Source organism: Balaenoptera ricei, chromosome 1, assembly GCF_028023285.1.
Source record: "Balaenoptera ricei isolate mBalRic1 chromosome 1, mBalRic1.hap2, whole genome shotgun sequence".
NCBI classification, from domain to species: Eukaryota; Metazoa; Chordata; class Mammalia; order Artiodactyla; family Balaenopteridae; genus Balaenoptera; species Balaenoptera ricei.
Genome location: NC_082639.1, coordinates 188171790 through 188196097, shown reverse-complemented (window position 1 = coordinate 188196097; position 24308 = coordinate 188171790). Strand labels below are relative to the sequence as shown.

The window sequence follows — 24308 nt, the reverse complement described above, 5'->3', positions numbered from 1 at the left end:
ACACTTAATGTCTCTGAAATATTTCTTTTATGAACATTTTTCTCAATTTAATTATACTTACGCATTTTCCCCATGCTAGTAATAAGCCATTACAGATGTATTGTACTATTTTTATAACAGCATTTTCTGAATTAATATGCTGAACTTATTAGCAATTGTGACATATATGCAAGAGAAAAATTGATTAATTGAAAAAAAGTAATTTTCAACAAGGTAAGTAAATTTTTAAACATTCTATAGAATTCTACTTTAAAACACACTAATATTTAAAGTCACATGCTGATTTTTCTTTCCCAAATATATTTCTAATGGTTGTGTATTCTTTTATATTTATCAAGGTTGAATGCAGAAGTAGTTCTATTATTTATAACAAGTTACAAGAAAGTAAAATGTTTCTTTATAAGAAAGTAAAATTGAACAGTATCAATTTTCACTAACACCGTAATAGAGTGATGTTAATAAAGGTTTAAATAATTAATCTCAAATTTCATAATGTGTTATGTAGCCAGCTAGCTTAAAACTTTAAAAAATTAAAGCAAAACTATACTAGTATAAACAAAAGAGAACTTTTCTCTTCCATGAAAAGAGCGTTAGAATGGAAAATTGGTCACATATTAGTGCAAAGTGAATTTGATATGGGGGCAACTTTTATCATTTTCTCTTTGGCTAGTGCCCATATTAAGCATAGACATTGGAAAGCAAAAGAAATAAAATGTAAACAGTAGAAAGGGATATCTTAAACATCCACTTCTCTTGAAGTGAATATGTAAACTATCACTTCAAAAATATCATTGTGCAGCTTTGGGATGAATAAGATAAACTCAGCAAATTGTCCTTAGAAAATCGTCATAAACGTCTGTGTGGTGGGACAGAAAAACCTCTCAGCACAGCAGAATTTGGTCCTACTAGATGTTTATGAGGATTTCCTAACAGAGAGAATTTTTCGCAAGTGGATCTACCCTATAGTTTCAAACATATAAAATTTACAAGTTATATTATTTGAAGATTATGCACTATGGACTCATATCTTCACTTAAAAACATAACTTTTCGGCTTAGGAGGAAAGATTCTGACATAAAAGTCTCATAAAATAAAATCAGATACAATTGGCATAAAGGACTCAGCTAAAAATAAATGAGTTTATACCAGACTATAGGTATGTCTTCTAGCTAAATTAGTTTTTAATCACGGGATGTTTTAAAGTGAAAAAACCTTGAAGTGAAGGATGCAATGATATTCTACCCTACTAGTAATTAATCATAAAGGGTAAAAAATGATACACATTTTTAAATTTATCTTTTCAAATACAGCCATGGAACCACATCAACACCTCATACCACCCCACCCCAGCAAAAAAAAAAAAAAGGATAAAAAGAATGAAGTTAAAGAAAACTTCTCTAGAGTGATCATTAGGATAATGAATACTAAAATAATCAATTACTTACTAATGCATACAGGTTGCATTGACCATCCACTTTGCAGACATGTAATTAATCCTGATGTATTACCATCTGCTGTTACATATCCTGATTTACACTTATACTGTGTTTGCTTATTTAAAGGATATGTAAAGGTAGATTCAGAAAAAAATCCATTCTTAATTTGTATATCTGATTTTGAACATGTTTCTAAAAGGGAGAAAGCATAAAGAAAAGATAAGCATATATTTATAAACATTTTATAAGGACGCAAATAATATAACTATAGAAAAATGGGGAGTCATTTATAAATGTAAACCTAGAAAAATTCTAATCATTTAAGTTCTGGTGTGAGAGAAAAAAATCTATGAGTTTCCAAAGATATTAAATCAAGACACTTTATTCATTTTTTTAGAACAAAGCAAGATTTAAAGTACTCAGAATCCTTACTAGGAAATTATTAGAAATCTGTTTGTCTAATGGATCTGGAATCCTACAGCATGTCAGAACTCTATTAACAATAGGTTTCCTTTCCTGGGACTTGTTCAAAACATTGCTTAGTCTGGATCTCTTAAGCAACCCAGAACACAGTTAACAAATTGGGGTAGCTCAGATCAGGTGATGATCTCAGAATCTTCCACCACAGTTACCATAGCCTTTGGCATGTATCAGCTCCCATTATTCAAAACACTGGTTGAGAGGCTCCTGCATTCAAGGCAAGTGAGAAAATGCTAAAATCCTAACTGTTAGGAAAAACTGAGACACACTCTCACAATAAACCCCACCTAGGCACAGCACCATATAATTGGGAGGGAACCCTCAACTCCCAGCTTCTCCTGGAGGAGCAAAGAGTTTGAACCACAATCTAGGGCTCCAGTTTTCCAACGGCTAGTCCAGGGTCTGGCTTCTAACTCACCTGCCTCTGGGAGGGCCCAGCATTTCCAGTCCCCTGGGACTACTGAGGACAAAGTGGCAGTTAGGAATGGCTGCGCTAGCACTGCTCACAGGTCATCCCCTAGCTTAGTGCAGAGTGAGCAGCTCCCAGTTTCTCCATGGAAGGAGTTAGACTACACATCTAGACCCTCATCTTTTCTAGCTGCTGCCTAAGGAACTGGCTCCTAACTAACCTCTCTCTGAGAGCTGATGAAGCCCAGAATTTGTTGGTGCCTGGGGACTACAGAGAGCAAAATCATGGTTTGGAAGAGCACAGGGTTTGAAGGAGCATGCAGGCATTTCCACAGCCCTTCTCCTCAGCTCAGTGCAGAGTGAGTGAGGGGATAAACTCCAGCTCCCAGCTTCACCAGCTTTTCTGGCTTCTAGCTCACCTGTCTCAGGACGTAGATGGGAGTTGGCATACTCTAGACCCCTGGAAGATGCTAAGTACAAAGACAGCAGTTTGGATGAGCATAGAGGTTAGACAGGCATCCAGAATCTCTGGCCAGGCTGATTGATGAAGGCTTTCTACTTATGAGTCCAGTCTGTGAAGACTAGGAGTTGTGGGTGTTTAATCTAATGCACAGATATCAACACAGAGATTCGAGAAAAATAATAATAGAGAAATACGTTCCAGTCAGAAGAACAAGATAAGTATCTATAAACCAACACTAACGAAATGGAGACAGGTGATTTCCCCAACAGAGATTCAAAATAGCAGTCATAGAGCGAAAAAGTTGACAAAAGAGTAAAGCAGAGGTGGTTTGGGCCTGGCATATGTCCCAGGTGAGTGTCACAAGCAGCTCCCATGTCCAAGCCTAAGTACTCAGCTTCTTCCCTTGCTTCTGATGTTCTCCCTCTTGTAACTAAAGCTTGTGGGTTTATTACTAGGAAATATTTAGAAATGAAATGCATTTTGCAATGGCAAAAAACCCCAAAACAAACAAACAGAAACCCCAAAACCCACATAATAGCCATCATAAACATGCTTACATGTAAACATGCGTGCTTACATGTAAGCATACGTAAACACACATGCTTACATATGTAAGCATACATGTAAACATACATGCTTACATGTAAACATACGTGTACAAAGTAAGAATTTCAACAGAGAGATAGAAAATATAGAAATTACCAAAAGAGAAATGGTAGAACTGGAAAATGTGATAAATAAACTGAAAAATTAAACAGAGGGGTTCAACAACGGACTAGAACAAGAAGAAAAAAGGATCAGTGGGCACAGAGGTCACTAAAAATAATTGAGTCAGAGGAGCAAAAAGAAAAAACAATAAAAAAAAGTGATCATAGGTTATGGCACTTACGGGACACCACCAAAATGATCAATATATATGTTACAGAAGACTGAGAAGGACAAGAGAGAGGGAAAGGGGCAGAAAGCTGAATCAAACATACTAAAACAACTGAAAATGCACTAAATCTGGGAAAGGAAATAGACATCCAGATCCAGTAAGCCCGAATGAAGTACGATGAACTGCAAAAACATACAACCCCCCCGACTGATACACATAATCAAATTGTCTAGAGTCAAAGACAAAGTAAAATATTGAAAACAGCAATAGGAAACATCACAAAGAAGGGAACCGCAAAACTACCAGGTGATTTTATAGCAGAAACGTTGAAGGCCAGAAGGGAGTGGGATGATATACTCAAAGTGCTGAAAGAAAAAACTGCTAAGAATACTACACCAGCAAATTGGACCATCACAAATAAAGGGGAGGTACAAATATTACCAGACACACAAATGCTTAGGGAGTTTATCGCCACTAGATGTGCATACCAAGAAATGTTAAAGGCAGTTCTTCAAGTTGAAAAAGAAGGGTGCTAAACACCAGCACAATAGCATAAGAAAGTATGACACTCATTGGTAATAGTAAATATAGAGACAAATATAGAATACAGTGATGGGTAAATAACTTTTTAAAAAAATAGATCTTGGGGCTTCCCTGGTGGCGCAGTGGTTGAGAGTCTGCCTGCCAATGCAGGGGACACGGGTTCGAGCCCTGGTCTGGGAAGATCCCACATGCCGCGGAGCAACTGGGCCCGTGAGCCACAATTACTGAGCCTGCGCGTCTGGAGCCTGTGCTCCGCAACGAGAGAGGCCGCGACAGTGAGAGGCCCGCGCACCGCGATGAAGAGTGGTCCCCACTTGCCACAACTAGAGAAAGCCCTCGCACAGAAACGAAGACCCAACACAGCCAAACATAAATAAATAAATAAATAAATTCAAATAGCTTAACCTTTAAAAAAAAAAAAATAGATCTTTATTGGAGTATAATTGCTTCACAATACTGTGTTAGTTTCTGTTGTACAGCAAAGTGAATCAGCCATATGCATACATATGACCCCATATCCCCTCCCTCCTGAGTCTCCCTCCCATCTTCCCTATCCCACCCCTCTAGGTCACTGCAAAGCACCGATCTGATCTCCCTGTGCTATGCTGCTGCTTCCCACTAGCTATTTTACATTTGGTAATGTATATATGTCGGTGCTACTCTCACTTCGCCCCAGCTTCCCCCTCCCACCCCGTGTCCTCAAAGTCCATTCTCTATGTCTACATCTTTATTCCTGCCCTGCAACTAGGTCCATCAGTACCTTTTTGTTTTTTGTTTTTTTTTAGATACCATATATATGTGTTAGCATACGGTATTTGCTTTTCTCTTTCTGACTTACTTCACTCTGTATGACAGACTCTTAGGTCCATCCACCTCACTAAAAATAACTCAATTTCGTTTCTTTTTATGGTTGAGTAATATTCTGTTGTATATCTGTGCCACATCTTCTTTATCCATTCATTTGTTGATGGACATTTAGGTTGCTTCCATGTCCTGGCTATTGTAAATAGTGCTGCAATGAACATTGTGGTACATGTCTCTTTAGAATTATGGTTTTCTCAGGGTATATGCCCAGTAGTGGGATTGCTGGGTCATATGATAGTTCTATTTTTAGTTTTTTAAGGAACCTCCATATTGTTCTCCATAGTGGTTGTATCAATTTACATTCCCACCAACAGTGCAGGAGGGTTCCCTTTTCACCACACCCTGTCCAGCATTTATTGTTTCTAGATTTTTTGATAATGGCCATTTTGACTGGTGTGAGGTGATACCTCATTGCAGTTTTGATTTGCATTTCTCTAATAATTAGTGATGTTGAGCATCTTTTCATGTGCCTCTTGGCCATCTGTATGTCTTCTTTGTTGAAATGTCTACTTAGGTCTTCTGCTCATTTTTTAACTGGATTGTTTGTTTTTTTGATATTGAGCTCCATGAGCTGTTTGTATATTTTGGAGATTAATCCTTTCTCTGTTGTTTCATTTGCAAATATTTTCTCCCATTCTGAGGGTTGTCATTTTGTCTTGTTTATGGTTTCCTTTGCTGTGCAAAAGCTTTTAAGTTTAATTATGTACCATTTGTTTATCTTTGTTTTTATTTCTGTTACTCTAAGAGGTGGGTCAAAAAAGATCTTGCTGTGGTTTATATCAAAGAGTGTTTTTCTTCTAAGAGTTTATAGTGTCTGGTGTTACATTTAAGTCTTTAATCCATTTTGAGTTTATTTTTGTGTATGGTGCTAAGGTGTGTTCTAATTTCATTCTTTTACATGTAGCTGTCCCGTTTTCCCAGCACTATTTATTGAAGAGGCTGTCTTTTCTGCATTATATGTTCTTGCCTCCTTTGTCATAAATTAGTTGCCCATATGTGTGTGGGTTTATCTCTGGGCATTCTATGCTGCACCATCGATCTATATTTGTTTTTATGCCAGTACCATCCTGTCTTGATTACTGTAGCTTTGTGGTATAGTTTGAAGTCGGGGAGCCTGATTCCTCCAACTCCGTTTTTCTTTCTCAAGATTGCTTTGGTTATTTGGGGTCTTTTGTTTTTCCCTACAAATTGTAAAATTTTTTGTTCTAATTCTGTGAAGAATGCCATTGGTAGCTTGATAGGGATTGCATTGAATCTGTAGATTTCTTTGGGTAATATAGTCATTTTCACAATATTGATTCTTCCAATCCAAGAACATGATATATTTCTCCATCTGTTTATGTCATCTTTGATTTCTTTCATTAGTGTTTTATAGTTTTCTGAGTACAAGTCTTTTGCCTCCTTAGGCAGGTTTATTCCTAGATATTTTATTCTTTTTGTTGCAATGGTAAATGGGAGTGTTTCCTTAATTTCTCTTTCTGATTTTTCACTGTTGGTGTATAGGAATGCCAGAGATTTCTGTGCATTAATTTTGTATCCTGCAACCTTACCAAATTCATTGATTAGTTCTAGTAGTTTTCTGGTGGCATCCTTAGGATTTTCTATGTATAGTATCATGTCTTCTGTGAACACTGACAGTTTTACTTCTTCTTTTCCAATGTATATTCCTTTTATTTCTTTTTCTTCTCTGATTGAAATGGCTAGGACTTCCAAAACTATGTTGAAGAAGAGTGGCGAGAGTGGACATCCTTGTCTTGTTGCTGATCTTAGTGGAAATGTTTTCAGTTTTTCATGATCGAGTATGATGCTTGCTGTGGGTTTGTCATATATGGCCTTTATTATATTGAGGTAAGTTCCTTCTATGTCCATTTTCTGGAGAGTTTTTATCATAAATTGCTGATGAATTTTGTCATAAGATTTTTCTGCATCTATTGAGATGATCAAATGGTTTTTATTCTTTAATTTGTTAATGTGGTGTATCACATTGATTGATCTGCGTATATTGAAGAATCCTTTCATCCCTGTGATAAATCCCAGTTGATCATGGTGTATGATCCATTTAATGTGTTGTTGGATTCTGTTTGCTAGTACTTTGTTGAGGATTTTTGCATCTATGTTCATCAGTGATATTGGCCTGTAATGTTCTTTTTCTGTGATATCTTTGTCTGGTTTTGGTATCAGCGCGATGGTGGCTTCATAGAATGAGCTTGGGTGTGTACCTTTCTCTGCAATTTTTTGGGAGCATTTGAGAAGGATGGGTGTTAGCTCTTCTCTAAAAGTTTGATAGAATTTGCCCGTGAAGCCATCTGCCCTGGACTTTTGTTTGTTGGAAGATTTTAAATTACAATTTCAATTCCATTACTTGTGATTGGTCTGTTTATGTTTTCTATTTCTTCCTGGTTCAGTCTTGGAAGGTTGCACTTTTCCAGGAATTTGTCCATTTCTTCATGTTTGTCCATTTTATAGGCATATAGCTGTTTGTAGTAGTCTCTTACAATCCTTTGTATTTCTGCTGTGTCAGTTTTGATTTCTCCTTTTTCATTTCTAGTTTTATTGATTTGAGTCTTCTCCCTTTTTTTCTTGATGAGTCTGGCTAAAGGTTTATCAATTTTGTTTATCTTCTCAAAGAACAAACTTTTAGTTTTACTGATCTTTGCTATTGTTTTCTTTGTTTCTATTTCATTTATTTCTGCTCTGATCGTTATTTCTTTCCTTCTACTGAGTTTGGGTTTTCTTTGTTCTTCTTTCTCTAGTTGTTTTAAGTGTAGGGTTAGATTGTTTATTTGAGATTTTTCTTGTTTCTTGAGGTGAGATTGAATTGCTATAAACTTCTCTCCGTCTTAGACTGCTTTTTCTGTGTCCCATAGGTTTTGGGTCATCGTGTTTTCGTTGTCATTTGTTTCTAGGTATTTTTTAATTTCTTCTTTGATTTCTTCAGTGATCTCTTGGTTATTTAGTAGTGCACTGTTTAGCCTCCATGTATTTGTATTTTTTACGGTATTTTTCCTGTAATTGATTTCCAATCCCATAGCGTTGTGGTCAGAAAAGATGCTTGATATGATTTCAATTTTCTTAAATTTTCCAGGGCTTGATTTGTGACTCCAGATGTGATCTATCCTGGAGAATGTTCTGTGTGCACTTGAGAAGAAAGTGTATTCTGCCACTTTTGGGTGGAATGTTCTATAAATATCAATTAAATATCTGGCTTATTGTGTCATTTAAAGCTTGTGTTTCTTATTTATTTTCTGTCTGGATGATCTGTCCATTGGTGTAAGTGGGGTGTTAAAGTCCCCTACTATTATTGTGTTACTGTCAATTTCTCTTTTCATGGTTGTTAACATTTGCCTTATGTATTGAAGTGCTCCTATGTTGAGTGCATAAACATTTATAATTGTTATATCTTCTTGGATTGATCCTTTGACGATTATGTAGTGTCCCTCCTTATCTCTTGTAATAGGCTTTATTTTAAAGTCTATTTTATCTGATACAAGTAATGCTACTCCGGTTTCCTTCTGATTTCCATTTGCATGGAATATCTTTTTCCATCCCTTCACTTTCAGTCTGTATGTGTCCCTAGGTCTTAAGTAGGTCTCTTGTAGACAGCATATATATGAGTCTTGTTTTTGTATCCATTCAGTCAGTCTGTGTCTTTTGATTGGGGCATTTAACCCATTTACATTCAAGGTTATTATTGATATGTATGTTCCTCTTACCATTTTCTCAATTGTTTTGGGTTTGTTTTTGTGGATCTTTTTCTTCTCTTGTGCTTCCCACCTAGAGAAGTTTCATTAGCATTTGTTGTAATGCTGGGTTGGTGGTGCTGAATTCTCTTAGCCTTTGCTTGCCTAAAAAGCTTTTTATTTCTCCATCGAATCTGAATGAGATCTTTGCAGGTAGAGTAATCTTGGTTGTAGGTTTTTCTCTTTCATCACTTTAAGTATATCCTGCCAATCCCTTCTGGCCTGCAGAGTTTCTGCTGAAAAATCAGCTGATAACCTTATGGGGATTCCCTTGAACGTTATTTGTTGCTTTTCCCTTGCTGCTTCTAGTATTTTTTCTTTGAATTTAATTTTTGATATTTGATTAATATATGTCTTAGTGTGCTTCTCCATGGGTTTATGCTGTATGGGACTCTCTGTGCTTCCTGGAATTGAGTGACTATTTTCTTTCCCATGTTAGGGAAGTTTTCCACTATAATCTCTTCAAATATTTTCTCAGACCCTTTCTTTTTCTCTTCCTCTTCTGGGACTCCTATAATTCGAATGTGATATGTTTAGTGTTGTCCCAGAGGTCTCTGAGATTGTCTTCATTGTTTTCATTCTTTTTTCTTTATTCTGCTCCTCAGCAGTTATTTGCACCATTTTGTCTTCCAGCTCACCTGTTTGTTCTTCTGCCTCAGTTATTTTGTTACTGATTCCTTCCAGTGTATTTTTCGTTTCAGTTATTGTGTTGTTCATCTCTGTTTGTTTGTTCTTTAGTTCTTCTAGACCTTTGTTAAACATTTCTTGTATTTTCTCAATCTGTGCCTCCATTCTATTTCCGAGATTCTGGATCATCTTTACTATCATTACTCTGAGTTATTTTTCAGGTAGATTGCCTATTTCCTCTTCATTTATTTGGTCTTGTACTTTTTTACCTTGCCCCTTCATCTGTGACATATTTTTTTGCTGCCTCTTTTTAAAATTTTTTTTATGAGTGGGATTGTGCTCCTATCTTACTGTTGTTTGGCCTGAGGCTTCCAACACTGGAATTTGTAGGCTGTTGGGTAGACCTGGGTCTTGATGCTGAGATGAGGACCTCCCTGAGACCTCACTCTGATGAATATTCCCTGCGGTCTTAGGTTCTCTGATAGTCCCATGGTTTGGACTCCGAGCTCCCACAGAAGGAGCTTTGCCCAGCCCCTGGCCCATGGGGCATCCAAGATCCCCCAAGCCACATGGGGTGGCAAAAAAAAAAAAGAGAACAATAACAAAGTAAAAAAAAAATTAGACTAGGAAACTAACAGATATATTAGAAAGAATATAAAAATAAAAATACAGATGAATCAACAACTGGGAAGTACATCAGTACCACAATAGTACAAAAGCAGAGGAGGGAAAAGAAGAAAAAAAAAAAAAAGAAAGAAGAAAACGAAAAAAAAAGGAGCAGGAAAGCCTTGGCTGTGGAGGGCAGGGTCTAAGCAAGGGTGAGGTTTGGGTGGTGGGTGGGGCCAATGCTCAGGACCCAAAGGGCTAGAAAAGGCCCTGGGAGCTGTGGGGGGGGTGGGGCTTAGGCTCAAGGAACATAAGGGGCCAAGGCGTGTCCCCCACCCCTCATCTCAGAGGGCAGGGGAACCTCACCTGGGAGCCCAGCAGGCTTCCTGGGCTAGAGTGGGTGGGGCCAATGCCCTCTGCTCCTCTCCTACTCCTCCCAAGTGTCCCTCCCACCTGCCTCTCCTGATCTCCCTGACCTCTGGGGTGCCAATCCTGTCTGGCCTCCACTTCTCCTCCCCCTTCCATCCCCCCCACATCCTACACGTTCACCTGGGGGTTCTTCCTGTCTCCTGGGGGGTCAGGGTCCCCCACCAGCAGCTGGCAGGCACCCTAGTGGTGGGAAGATGCTAACTCCACGTCTCTCCACAACACCACCTTGATTCTGCCCCCCCAAATCACTTTTAATGCTAGTATAAAAGTTAAAAGACAAAAGCATTATGAATAAATATAACAAATTATATAAATGGTTACAAACAAAATTGGATGTAAATTGTGGTGTCAACAACTTAACATGGAAGGGGAGAGAGATACAAGTTTATAGCTGTAAAAATTAGACATTTTATGTAAGCCCCAACAAGAGTATACCTATACATTACATCAAGGAAAAGAGAAAGGAATCAAAGCCTATTTAAACTGACAAACAAAAAAACAAACAAATAAGGAAACAAACCCAATGAAACACAAAGGAAGATAGCAAGAAAGAAAAAGAGAGACAAAAGAACTACAAGACAAACAGAAAATAAGTAATAAAATGGTAAAAGTAAAAAATTATCAACAAAAATACTTTAAATGTAAATATATTAAATGCAACAATAAAAGACATAAACTGGATGCATGGATAAAAATACAAGATCCACCTTTATGTTTTCCATAAGAAACTAACTTTAACTTTAAGGAAAAACACAGGCTGAAAATATAGGGATGAAAAATGATATTCCATGAAAATGGTAACCAAAAGAAAGCAGGGCTAGTGATATTTGTGTTAGACAAAATAGACTTTAAACCCTTACCAGAAAACATGGGATCTTGGAGGCACAAGACATTCATTGTTTTTTTTCCTGAACCAACAACAGAAATTTGACATCCATCCACAGACAAACCTGTCTTTGAGGGAGGTGTGGGACTCAACACAATATGCCAAGGGACCCAGGAGGAGTCTCACCCACATATGCATGAAATAAAAGGCAGACAGGTCTCTGTCCAGACTGTGGTGTCTGCAGTGGCCCATGAACCAGCTCTAGCCTCACTCAGCCTCAGTCCAGGAGTCACTGGAAACACTATCTTATACAATCACACATGGAGGAGAGTCCTTATGTGAAAGTCCAGGTTTTCACAGGAGGAGCTCCAGCACACACTGGAGAAAAAAAAAAATATGAGTTTGGATTCATTGGACTGGGTAAGAGGAACAGCTCAACTTTACCTTCATCACCCCTCCCCCAAAGGAGGCACAGCTTAAGGCTAATAGAAAACTTCCTGGGCCCCTGATTTCTCCCGCAGGGGAGTGTGTGTATGATCTTGCAGCTTCCCCATCTGTATGGGACCTGCCAAAAGGCTCATTTCTCTTTCATTCCATCCAGAGTACTAATAATGAGCTATATGTCTGGGAGTCAGGAAGAGGCTATGAAAGCAGAAGACTGGACACTTACAGAGCATTAAAGGGAGGCTGATCCTACTAACTGTATTGCAAACTCCATCGAAGAACTCACTCAAAAGCTGCTGGGACTGCCTCACCTTCCTGTTCACTCAACTGGCCCACTGGCCCCTTCAGGGCTCTGTCTGCCTCACTCACACACCCTCCCATCTTGTGGCCAACCCCTGTGGGCACAACTGACATTGGAGGTAAAAGCAAGCTTTGATAGACAGCTAGTGAGCATGCACAGAAATTTGGCTCAAATCTGTGGGCCAGGGAGAGAATAGAAGATTAAGATGTAGTGCCATCTTTGGGGAAACAAAAGACAGGCTGTCAGCACCCATCCTGGTGCATTGTAGGATCTAGACAAGGCACACAAGCACAGAAGTTCTGCCACTAGAGGGAGAAGAAGTGTGAGCTGGTGTTCCCATAGAAGATCTGAGATAGTCTAAAAGTCTGTAGCAGGGCTGAAGGAAGTTGTCTCACCCCCAAAGGAGACTGGTACTTTCAAAGCAAACACAACAACACTTAACTTCAAGGAACATGAAATCAAGTAACATGGCATCAACAAAGTATCACAAAAATCTTCAGTATTCAAACTCAAAGATTGGAGATCTGTGATTTACCCAATGGAGAATTCAAAATAGCTGTTTTAAATAACTCAGTGTGCTACCAGAAAATACAGGAAGACAACTGAAAAACATCAGGAAAACAATACATGAACAAAATGAGCAGTTTACCAAAAAGATAGAAATCCAAAAAAAGAACCAAAGAGAAATTCTGGTGCTGAAAAATCCAATGCTGAAATGAAAATGCAATAGAGTAGCATCAACAACAGAACGAAACAAGCAGAAGGAATCTGTAAGATAGATGACAGATATACTGAAGTTATCCAGTCAGAGGAGAACAAAGGAAAAAGAATGAAAAAGAATTAAGAAAGGCTACATGATATATGGTATGTCATCAACAGAACCAATCTGTGAATTATTGAAATTCCAGAGGAGAAAAGGTGGAAATGGGGGCAGAAAGCTTATTTAAAGAAATAATGGCTGAAAACTTCCCAAATCAAGGGTGAGATTTGAATATCTAAGTTCATAACATTTTTAGGTGACCAAACAAAATCGATATAAAAAGGTCCTCTACAACACATATTATAATAAAACAGAAATAAATCAAAGAAAAAAAGAGAAGTCTTAAAGGCATCCTGAGAAAGAGACCTTGGAACTTACAGCAGAACCCTCATATGGCTCTAAGTAGATTTCTTAGCAGAAACCTAGTGGGCCAGGAGAAAGCCAAGTGCTGAAAGAGAAAACTGCCAACCGAGAATACTTTATTTGGAAAACGTCATTCGGAAATGAATGGAAGATAAAGACTTCCCCAGACCAACAAATACTGAGGGAATTGAACACCACTAGTCCTGTCTTACTAGAAACACTGAAAGGAGTTATTCAAGCTAAAGTAAAAGAATGCTAATTAATAACATGAAAATACACAGTACACTGGTAAATTTAAGTATACAGCCACATACAGAATACTCTAGGACTTTGATATGGAATGTTAAACACTTAACATATTAAAGTTAAAGGACAAGAATATAAAAATAACGATAGCAACAACTATTTGCTAATAAGTACACACCATAAAAAGAGGCAAGTCATGACATCAAAAATATAAAAGGGTGGAGGGTAAAAGGAAAGAGTTTTTGTATGTGGTTGATGCTCACGTTTCATCAGTATAAAATAGACCGCTGTCTCTGTAAGATGTTTTATTTAAGTCTCATGGTAAACACAAAGCAAAGAAACCACACTAGATTCACAAAAGGTAAAGAGAAGTTTATTAAAAGCATACTACTATAAAAATCATTAATTCACAAAGGAAGGCAGTCAGAGAGGAAGAAAGGAATTAGGAAACTACAAAAGAGTCTTAAAAAAAGAGATGGTATTAGTAAGTCATTACCTATCAATAATTACTCTAAATAAAAATGGATTGGGCTTCCCTGGTGGCGCAGTGGTTAAGAATCCACCTGCCAATGAGGGGGACATGGGTTCGAGCCCTGGTCTGGGAAGATCCCACATGCCAGGGAGCAACTAAGCCTGTGTGCTACAACTGAGCCTGTGCTCTAGAGCCCGAGAGCCACAACTACTAAAGCCCTTGAGCCTAGAGCCCGTGCTCTGCAACAAGATAAGCCACTGCAATGAGAAGCCCGTGCAACCCAATGAAGACCCAATGCAGCCAAAAGTAAATAAATAAATAATTTTTTTAAAAAATGGATTGCATTCTTCAATAAAAAGACATAGGATGGATAAGATGGAGGAGTAGGAGGATGCAGAGTTCGTGTCTCCTCATAACTAGGGCACCTAGTAGGTGCTGGTGGGGGACCTTGGACACCTAAGGGGAAGAGAGGAATCCCTATGTGACCAGGTAGGACGTGGGGGTCGGGGGAGGAGGAGGAGAGGAAAAGTGGAAGTGGGATGGGACTGGCACGCCTGAGGGGCAGCTGGGGGAGGGGAGGCGTTACCATGCTTGGAGGGGTCAACTCACAGTGAGAGAATCAGTGGAGATGGGGAGAGACCTTCAGGGGATCAGGAGATAAGAAGGGAACATGGCCAGTGTCTCCCCTGCCCACTCTGACCTGGCAAACCTGCTGGAGGCCTGGGCCTGAAACTCCACACTCCTGGGCCCCCTCTGGCAGCACAGGCCCTGAGCCTAATCCCTGCCACCCCCAAGGCCTTTTCTGGCCTTTTTTTCTTTTCTTTTCTTTTTTTTTGCCATGCTGCATGGCTTGCGGGGTCTTGGTTCCCAGGCCAGGGATTGGGTCTGAACTCCTGTGGTGAGAGCGACGAGTCCAAGCCACTGGACTAACGGTGAATTTCAGGACCCAGGGAATATTAATCGGTATGAGATCTCGCAGAGGTCCTCATTTCGGCACCAAGATCTGGCTCCACCCAACTGCCTGCAAACTCCAGTGCGGGACACAGCAGGCCAAACAACCAGAAAGACATGAACACATCCCTCCCTACACATCAAAATAAAAAATGAGATGACAAAAAATATGTCACAGACAAAGGAGCAAGGTAAAAACCTAAAAGACCAAATAAATGAAGAGGAAAAAAGCAACCTACCTGAAAGTCAATTCAGAGTAATGATAGTAAAGATGATCCAAAATCTCAGAAATAGAATGGAAGAATGGATCAAGAAAACACAAGAAATGTTTAATAAGGACCTAGAAGAACTAAAGAATGAACAAACAGTGGTGAAAAACAAAATAATTGAAAATGGAAAATACACTAGAAGGAATCAATAGCAGAGTAACTGAGGCATAAGAAAAAATAAGTGAGCTGGAAGATAGAATGGTGGAAATAATTGTCAAGGAGCAGAATAAAGAATGAAAAGAAGTGAGACAGTCTCAGAGACTTCTGGGACAACATTAAACACACCTACATTCAAATTATAGGGGTCTCAGAAGAAGAGAAACAGAAAGAGTCTGAGAAAATATTTGAAGAGATCACAGCCAAAAACTATAAGTCTTAGTTTTAGTTTATAAAACTAAACTACGGGCCTTCCCTGTTGGCGCAGTGGTTGAGAATCTGCCTGCCAACGCAGGGGACAAGGGTTCAAGCCCTGGTCTGGGAAGATCCCACATGCCGCGGAGCAACTGGGCCCGTGAGCCACAATTACTGAGCCTGCGCGTCTGGAGCCTGTGCTCCGCAACAAGAGAGGCCTCGATAGTGAGACGCCCGCGCAACACGATGAAGAGTGGCCCCCGCTTGCCACAACTAGAGAAAGCCCTCGTGCAGAAACGAAGACCCAACACAGCCAAAAATAAATAAATAAATAAATAAATAAAAAATAAAAAAAAAAGAGATAAGGTCACTAGACACTTAAAAAATAAATAAATAAACAAACTACAAGTCCAAGAAGCACAGAGAGTCCCATACAGGATAAACCCACGGAGAAACATGCCAAGACACACATTAATCAAACTAACAAAAATTAAATTCAAAGAAAAAATACAAAAAGCAGCAAGGGAAAAGCAACAAATAATGTTCAAGGGACTCCCCATAAGGTTATCAGCTGATTTTTCAGCAGAAACTCTGCAGGCCAGAAGGAAGTGACAGGATATATTTAAAATGATGAAAGGGAAAAACCTACAACCAAGACTACACTACCAAGCAAGGACCTCATTCAGACTCAACAGAGAAATCAAAAGCTTTTCAGACAAGCAAAAGCTAAGAGAATTCAGTACCACCAAACCAGCTATACAACAAATGCTGAAGGAAATTCTCTAGGTGGGAAACACAAGAGAAGAAGAAGACCCACAAAAACAAACCCAAAACAATTAAGAAAATGTTAATAGGAACATACATATTGATAATAACGTTGAATGTAAATGAATTAAATGCCCAGCAAAAGTCACAAACTGGCCGAATGGATACAAAAACAAGACCCATATATATGCTGCCTAAAAGACACCCACTTCAGACCTAGGGACACATACAGACTGAAAGTGAGGGGAGAGAAAAAGATATTCCATGCAAATGAAAATCAAAAGAAACCTGGAGTAGCAATACTCATATCAGATAAAATAGATTTTAAAATAAAGACTGTTGCAAGAGACATTAAAGGGCACTACGTAATGATCAAGGGATCAATCCAAGAAGAAGATATAACAATTATAAATATTTATGCACCCAACATAAGAGCACCTCAATACATAAGGCAAATGCTAACAGCCATAAAAGGGGAAATCGACAGTAACACAATAATAGTGGGGGACTTAACACCCCACTTACACCAATGGACAGATCACCCAGACAGAAAATAAATAAGGAAACACAAGCTTTAAATGACGCAATAGACCAAACAGACTTAATTGATATTTCTAAGACATTCCACCCAAAAGCAGCAGAATACACTTTGTTCTCAAGTGCACACAGAAAATTCTCCAGGATAGATAACATCTGGAGTCACAAATCAAGTCTCAGTAAATTCAAGAAAATTGAAATCCTTTCAAGCATCTTTTCCAAAAACAATGCTATGAAATTAGAAATCAATTACAGGAAAAAAACTAAAAAATACAAACACATGGAGGCTAAACAGTACACTACTAAATAACCAAGAAATCACTGAAGAAATAAAAGAGGAAATCAAAAAATTCATAGAAACAAATGACAACAAAATCATGACGACCAAAAACCTATCGGATGCAGCAAAAAACAGTTCTAGCAGGGAATTTTATAGCAATTCAATCCTACCTCAAGAAACAAGAAAAATTTCAAATAAAAAATCTAACCTTACACCTAAAGCAACTAGAGAAAGAAGAACAAACAAAACCCAAAGTTAGTATGAAGAAAGAAATCATACAAATCAAAGCAGAAATAAATGATATAGAAATGAAGAAAACAATAGCAAAAATCAATGAAACTAAAAGCTAGTTCTTTGAGAAGATAAACAAAATTGATAAACCTTTAGCCATACTTATCAAGAAAAAAAGGGAGAAGACTCAAATCAATAGAATTAAAAATGAAAAAGGAGAAATCAAAACTGACACTGCAGTAATGCAAAGGATTATAAGAGACTACTACAAACAACTATATGCCGATAAAATGGACAAACACGAAGAAATGGACAAATTCTTGGAAAGGTGCAACCTTCCAAGACTGAACCAGGAAGAAATAGAAAATATAAACAGATCAATCACAGGAAATGGAATTGAAATTGTAATTAAAAATCTTCCAACAAACAAAAGTCCAGGACAGACAGCATCATGGGCAAATTCTATCAAACTTTTAGAGAAGAGCTAACACCTATCCTTCTCAAACTCTCCCAAAATATTGCAGAGAAAGGTACACACCCAAGCTCATCCTATGAAGCCACCATCGCCCTGATAACAAAACCAGACAAAGATATCACAGAAAGAAAATTACAGGCCAATATCACTGATGAACATAGATGCAAAAATCCTCAACAGAATACTAGCAAACAGAATCCAACAGCACATTAAAAGGATCATACACCATGATCAAGTGGGATTTATCCCAGGGATGCAAGGATTCTTCCATATACACAAATCAATCAATGTGATACACCATATTAACAAATTAAAGAATGAAAACCATATGATCATCTCAATAGACGCAGAAAAAGCTTTTGACAAAATTCAACACCCATTTATGATAAAAACTCTCCAGAAAGTCGGCATAAAGGGATCCTACTTCAACATAATAAAGGCCATATACAACAAACCCACAGAAAACATCATTCTCAATGGTGAAAAATTGAAAGCATTTTCTCTAAGATCAGGAACAAGATAAGGATGTCCACTCTCGCCACTATTATTCAACACAGTATTGGAAGTCCTAGCCATAGCAATCAGAGAAGAAAAAGAAATAAAACGAATACACTTTGGAAAAGAAGTAAAACTGTCAGTGTTCACAGAAGACATGATACTATAGATAGAAAATCCTAAGGATGCCACCAGAAAATTACTAGAACTAATCAATGAATTTGGTAAATTTGCAGGATACAAAATTAATGCACAGAAATCTCTGGCATTCCTATACACTAACAATGAAAGATCAGAAAGAGAAATTAAGGAAACAATACCATTTACCATTGTAACCCAAAGAATAAAATATCTAGGAATAAGCATACCTAAGGAAACAAAAGACCTGTATGCAGAAAACTATAATACACTGATGAAAGAAATCAAAGATGACACAAACAGATGGAGAGATATATCATGTTCTTGGATTGGAAGAATCAATATTGTTAAAATGACTATACTACCCAAAGCAATCTACAGATTCAATGCAATCCTTATCAAATTACCAATGGCATTTTTCACAGAATTAGAATAAAAAATTTTACAGTTTGTATGGAAACACAAAAGACCATCCATAGCTAAAGCAATCTTGAGAAAGAAGAACAGAGCCAGAGGAATGAGGCTCCCTGACTTCAGACTATACTACAAAGCTACAGTAATCAAGACAGTATGATACTGGCACAAAAACAGAAATATAGATCAATGGAACAGGATAGAAAGCCTAGAGATAAACCCACGCAGCTATGGTCAACTAATCTATGACAAAGGAAGCAAGGATATACAATGGAGAAAAGACAGTCTCTTCAGTAAGTGGTGCTGGAAAAACTGGACAGCTACATGTAAAAGAATGAAATTAGAACACTCCCTAACACCATGCACAAAAATAAACTCAAAATGGATCAAAGACCTAAATGTAAGACCAGACACTATAAAACTCTTAGAGGAAAACATAGGAAAAACAGTCTTTAACGTAAATCACAGCAAGATCTTTTTTGACCCACCTCCTAGAGTAATGAAAATAAAAGCAGAAAGAAACAAATGGGACCTAATTAAACTTAAAAGCTTTTACACAGCAAAGAAAAACATAAATGAGACAAAAAATAACCCTCAGAATGGGAGAAAATATTTGCAAACAAAGCAACCGACAAGGGATTAATCTCCAAAATGCTCATGCAGCTCATTATCAAAACAAACAAACAAACAAACAAACAACCTAATCAATAAACGGGGGGAAGACCTAAATAGACACTTCTCCAAAGAAGACATACAGATGGCCGAGAGGCACATGAAAAGCTGCTCAATCACTAATTATTAAAGAAATGTAAATCAAAACTACAATGAGATATCACCTCACATCAGTCAGAATGGCCATCATCAAAAAATCTACAAACAATAAATACTCGAGAGGGTGTGGAGAAAAGGGAACCCTCTTGCACTGTTGGTGGGAATGTAAATTAATACAGCTACTATGGAGAATGGTATGGAGGTTCCTTAAAAACTAAAAATAGAACTACCATATGACCCAGCAATCCGAGTACTGGGCATATACCCTGAAAAAACTATAATTCAAAAAGACCCATGTACCCCAATGTTCATTGCAGCACTATTAACAATATCCAGGACATGGAAGCAACCTAAATGACAATCAACATATGAATGGATAAAGAAGATGTTGTGTATATATATATATATATATATATATATATATATATATATATATACAATGGAATATTACTCAGCCTTAGAAAGAAACGAAATTGGGTCCTTTGTAGAGATGTGGATGGACTTAGAATCTGTCATACAGAGTGATGTAAGTCAGAAAGAGAAACATAAATATCGTATATTAACACATATATGTGGAATCTAGAAAAATAATACAGATGAACCAAATGCAGGGCAGGAATAGAGATGGAGACATAGGAAACAGATGTGTGAACACAGGAGGGGAAATGGTGGGACGAACTGAGAGATTAGGATTGACATATATACACTAACATGTGTAAAATAGATAGCTAGTGGGAACCTGCTGTATAGCACAGGGAGCTCAGCTTGGTGCTCTGTGGCGACCTAGGTGGATGGGATGGGGGTGGGTGGGAGGGAGGTCCAAGAGGGAGGGGATATATGTATACATATAGTTGATTCACTTCGTTATACAGCAGAAACTAACACAACATTGCAAAGCAAGTATACCCCAGTTTAAAAAATAGTAAAATAACAGACATAGGATGAATGGATGGGTAAAAAAAAAGACTAAACTATCTGTCTACCAGAGACTAAATCCAGCATTAAGGACACACACATGCGGAAAGTGAAGGAATGGAAAAAGATATTCAATGAAAGTGAATTACAAAAAAGAGGCAGGATAGCTATACTTTTATCAGACAAAATAGACGTTAAGCCAAAAAAGTAACAAGAGACAAATAAGGTCATTATATATTAATAAAGACATCAATTTATCAAGAAGATAAAAATTAGAGCACCTAATATATTGAGCAAATACTAACAGATGTATTGTGAGAAATAGACAACAATTAAATAATGGTAGGTGACTTCAAGACTCCATTATCAACAATGGATTAATCACCCAGACACAAAATCAACAAGGAAACATTAGATTGAGCCAAACTTTACAGCATATTGACATAACAGATAAACACAAAACATTCCATGCAGTAGCCACAGAATACACATTCTTTTAAATTGAATACTGAACATTTTGCAGGATAGATCATGTGACAGGTCAAAAATCAAGTCTTAGAAAATGTAAGAAGATTGAATTCATAACAAGTATTTTGCCAAACACAATGTTATGAAACTATCAGATACTGCAACATGAATTCTGAGGGAATTTTGTAGCATTAAATGTTTACATTTAGAAAAAAACTCAAATAAGCCACCTAAATATACCTCAAGGAATTGGAAAAAGAGGAGAGAGATCAAGATGGCAAAGTAGGAAGATGCTGAGCTCACCTACCCCAAGAACACATCAAAAGTAAAGAATGTCTATGTGTATAACTGAGTCACTTTGCTGTGCAACAGAGATTGGCACAATATTGTAAATCAACTATCCCTCAATAAAAAAAATTTTTTTAAATACATCTACATGTGGAGCAACTCTCACTGAAAACAATCTGGAAAGTGGAAGAAAGGCTCTTCTACACCAAAGGGTATAAGGAAAGGTCCACACAATGTAGGGTAGGAAGGAGGGAAATAAGTGGGTCAGGACCCAAGCCCTAGCAGGTGACTCAGAAGAGGAGTGGGATATCAGAGGTTTAGAGACTCTCCCTGGAGAGTGAGGAGTTTGAGCCACAAACTAGGTGCCCCAGACCTGGGGGTTGACACCAAGATGAGTCCTCTTAGCTGGATTGAAACCAGTGGGACTTAACTGGAGGGTTGAAGGAAACCAAGACTCCACTTGTGAAGAACGTGCACAAGTGCTTACTCCCAGGAACAGGACAAAAGAGACAGACTGAATAGTGCCTGGGGCTCTGGTCAGTTTCCCTTGACCACTCCAGCATGCAACCCTGTCTATACTGTCTGCCTGCTCCAGCCCCTCTTTCTCTGATGCTGCTTTCTAATAGGGTGGAGGTGTGATTGCCAAGGAGAGTGTTCACAATGAAAGGGAATGGAGCTGGCTCGAACCCAACCCAGCCTCTGAACAGGACAAAGGCAACCACGAGCAATGTGTGCGTGGAGGCAGCAGATTGAAAACTGCCTGGGGCTCTGACTGGTGCACTGGAATCATCCCATTGTGCACCAGGGCCTGCACCAGGTACCCTCTCCAGCTCCTTTTGCTCTGGAGCTGCTCTCCTAGGGCGGAGGTGCAGTTGCCAAGGAGTGTATGTGCACTTAAAGGGAATGGATCTGGCTTGAATCTGACCCTAAGAGCTTCTGCTCCAGGATCTCAGGGTCTTCTACCCACCCCCAATAGGGTGGTGACTATCATTGAGCACAGGAGAAGCCTTGGCTCACACCTGGCTCTGGCTCTATCCCCTCCATGTCCAATATCACCTTCCACCGAGATGAAAGCTGACAGCACACCCTGGGGGCAGATGTGACCCACACTCACTTCAGATCCAGCTTTATCATTAAAGCCACTAGCCACACACAGACCGTATAGGGACGCTCCCAGACAAGAATACGTATTCTAGACTGGATAGGTAACTGTTTCACCTAACTTCACAGAGACAGAAAAAGTTAAAGAAAATGAAAAGACGGAAGAGTATGTTCTAAATAACAGAACAAGGTGAAAAAAGTAAAAAACAAAAACAAAAACAAAAAACCTAGTGAAACAGAGATAAACAACTTACCACATAAGGAATTCAAAGCAATAGTAATAAGAATGCTAACTGAACTTGGCAAAAGATTAGAAGAACACAGTGAGAATTTTAACAAGGCACTAGAAAATATAAGAAAGATCCAGTCAGAGCTGAAGAATACAATAATTAATGTGAAAAACACACTAGAAGGAATTAGGAGTGGATTAGGTGATATAGATGGATGCATAAGTGATCTTAAAGATAGAATAATGAAAGTCATCCAATCAGAACAGCAAAAAGAGCAACAATTTTTTTAAAAAAAGAACAGTTTAAGGGACCTCTGTGATAACATCAAGCATACCAACATTCACATTATATGGGTCCCGGAAGAAGAGAGAAAGAAGTGGGTAGGAAACATATTTCATGAAATTATGGCTGAAAACTTCAAAACCTGAAGAAGGAAACAGATATACAGATACTGGAAGCACAGAGAGTCCCAAACAAAAAGAACTCAAACAGACACACTCCAAGACATATCACAATTAAAATGGCATAAGTTAAAGATAGAGAATTCTTAATGCAGCAAGAGAAAAACAAAGAGTCATATAAAAGGAAGCCCCCGCTAAGGTTATTAGCTGATTTTTCAGCAAAAATTTTGCAGGCCAGAAGGGAGTGGCATAAATATACTTAAAGGAATGAAAGTGAAAAACCTACAACCTAGGATACTCTAAAAAGCAAGATCACAGTTTGCAAATGACATGATACCATACATAGAAAACCCTAAAGATGCTACCAGAAAACTACTAGAGCTCATCAATGAATTTGGTAAACTTGCAGGATACAAAATTTATACACAGAAATCACCTGCATTCCTATACACTAACAACAAAAGATCAGAAAGAGAAATTAAGGAAACAATACCATCTACCATCACACTGAAAAGAATAAAATACCTAGAAATAAACCTACCTCAGGAGGTAAAATACCTGTACTCAGAAAACTATAAGATGCTGATGAAAGAAATCAAAGATGACACACACAGATGGAGAGATATATCATGTCCTTGGATTGGAAGAATCAATATTGTGAAAATGACTATACTACCCAAAGCAGTCTACAGATTCAATGCAATCCCTATCAAACTACCAAAGGCATTTTTCACAGAACTAGAACAAAAAATTTTACAATTTGTATGGAAACACAAAAGAGCATGAATAGCCAAAGCAATGTTGAGAAAGAAAAATGGAGCTGGAGGAATCAGCCTCCCTAACTTCATGACACTACAAAGCTACAGTAATCAAGACAGTATGGTACTGGCACAAAAACAGAAATACAGATCAATGGAACAGGATACGAAGTCCAGAGATAGAACCAAGCACATATGTTCAACTAATCTATAACAAAGGAGGCAAGAATATACAATGGAGAAAAGACAGTCTCTTCAATAAGTGGTGCTGGGAAAACTGGATGGCTACGTGTAAACTGATGAAATTAGAACACTCCCTAACACCTTACAGAAAAATAAACTCAAAATGGATTAAAGACTTAAATGTAAGACCAGATACTATAAAACTCTTGAAGAAAAACATAGGCAGAACATTCTCTCACATAAATCACAGCAATATCTTTTTTGACCCACCTCCTAGAGTAATGAAAATAAAAACAAAAATAAAGAAATGGGACCTAGTTAAACTTAAAAGCTTTTGCACAGCAAAGGAAACCATAAACAAAATGAAAAGACAACCCACAGAATGGGAGAAAATATTTGCAA

At 38.0% G+C, this 24308-nt stretch overlaps 1 protein-coding gene across 2 annotated transcripts in view; it reads right to left on the bottom strand.

The window, feature by feature from the left end:
- CFH (complement factor H) overlaps positions 1 to 24308 on the bottom strand; it is a 99974-nt gene that overhangs the window by 36007 nt on the left and 39659 nt on the right. For both annotated transcript variants that reach the window (XM_059942870.1, XM_059942874.1), the window contains one exon: positions 1446 to 1628. In XM_059942870.1, the coding sequence (XP_059798853.1) occupies positions 1446 to 1628 (183 nt within the window). The remainder of the gene's footprint in view (positions 1 to 1445; positions 1629 to 24308) is intronic.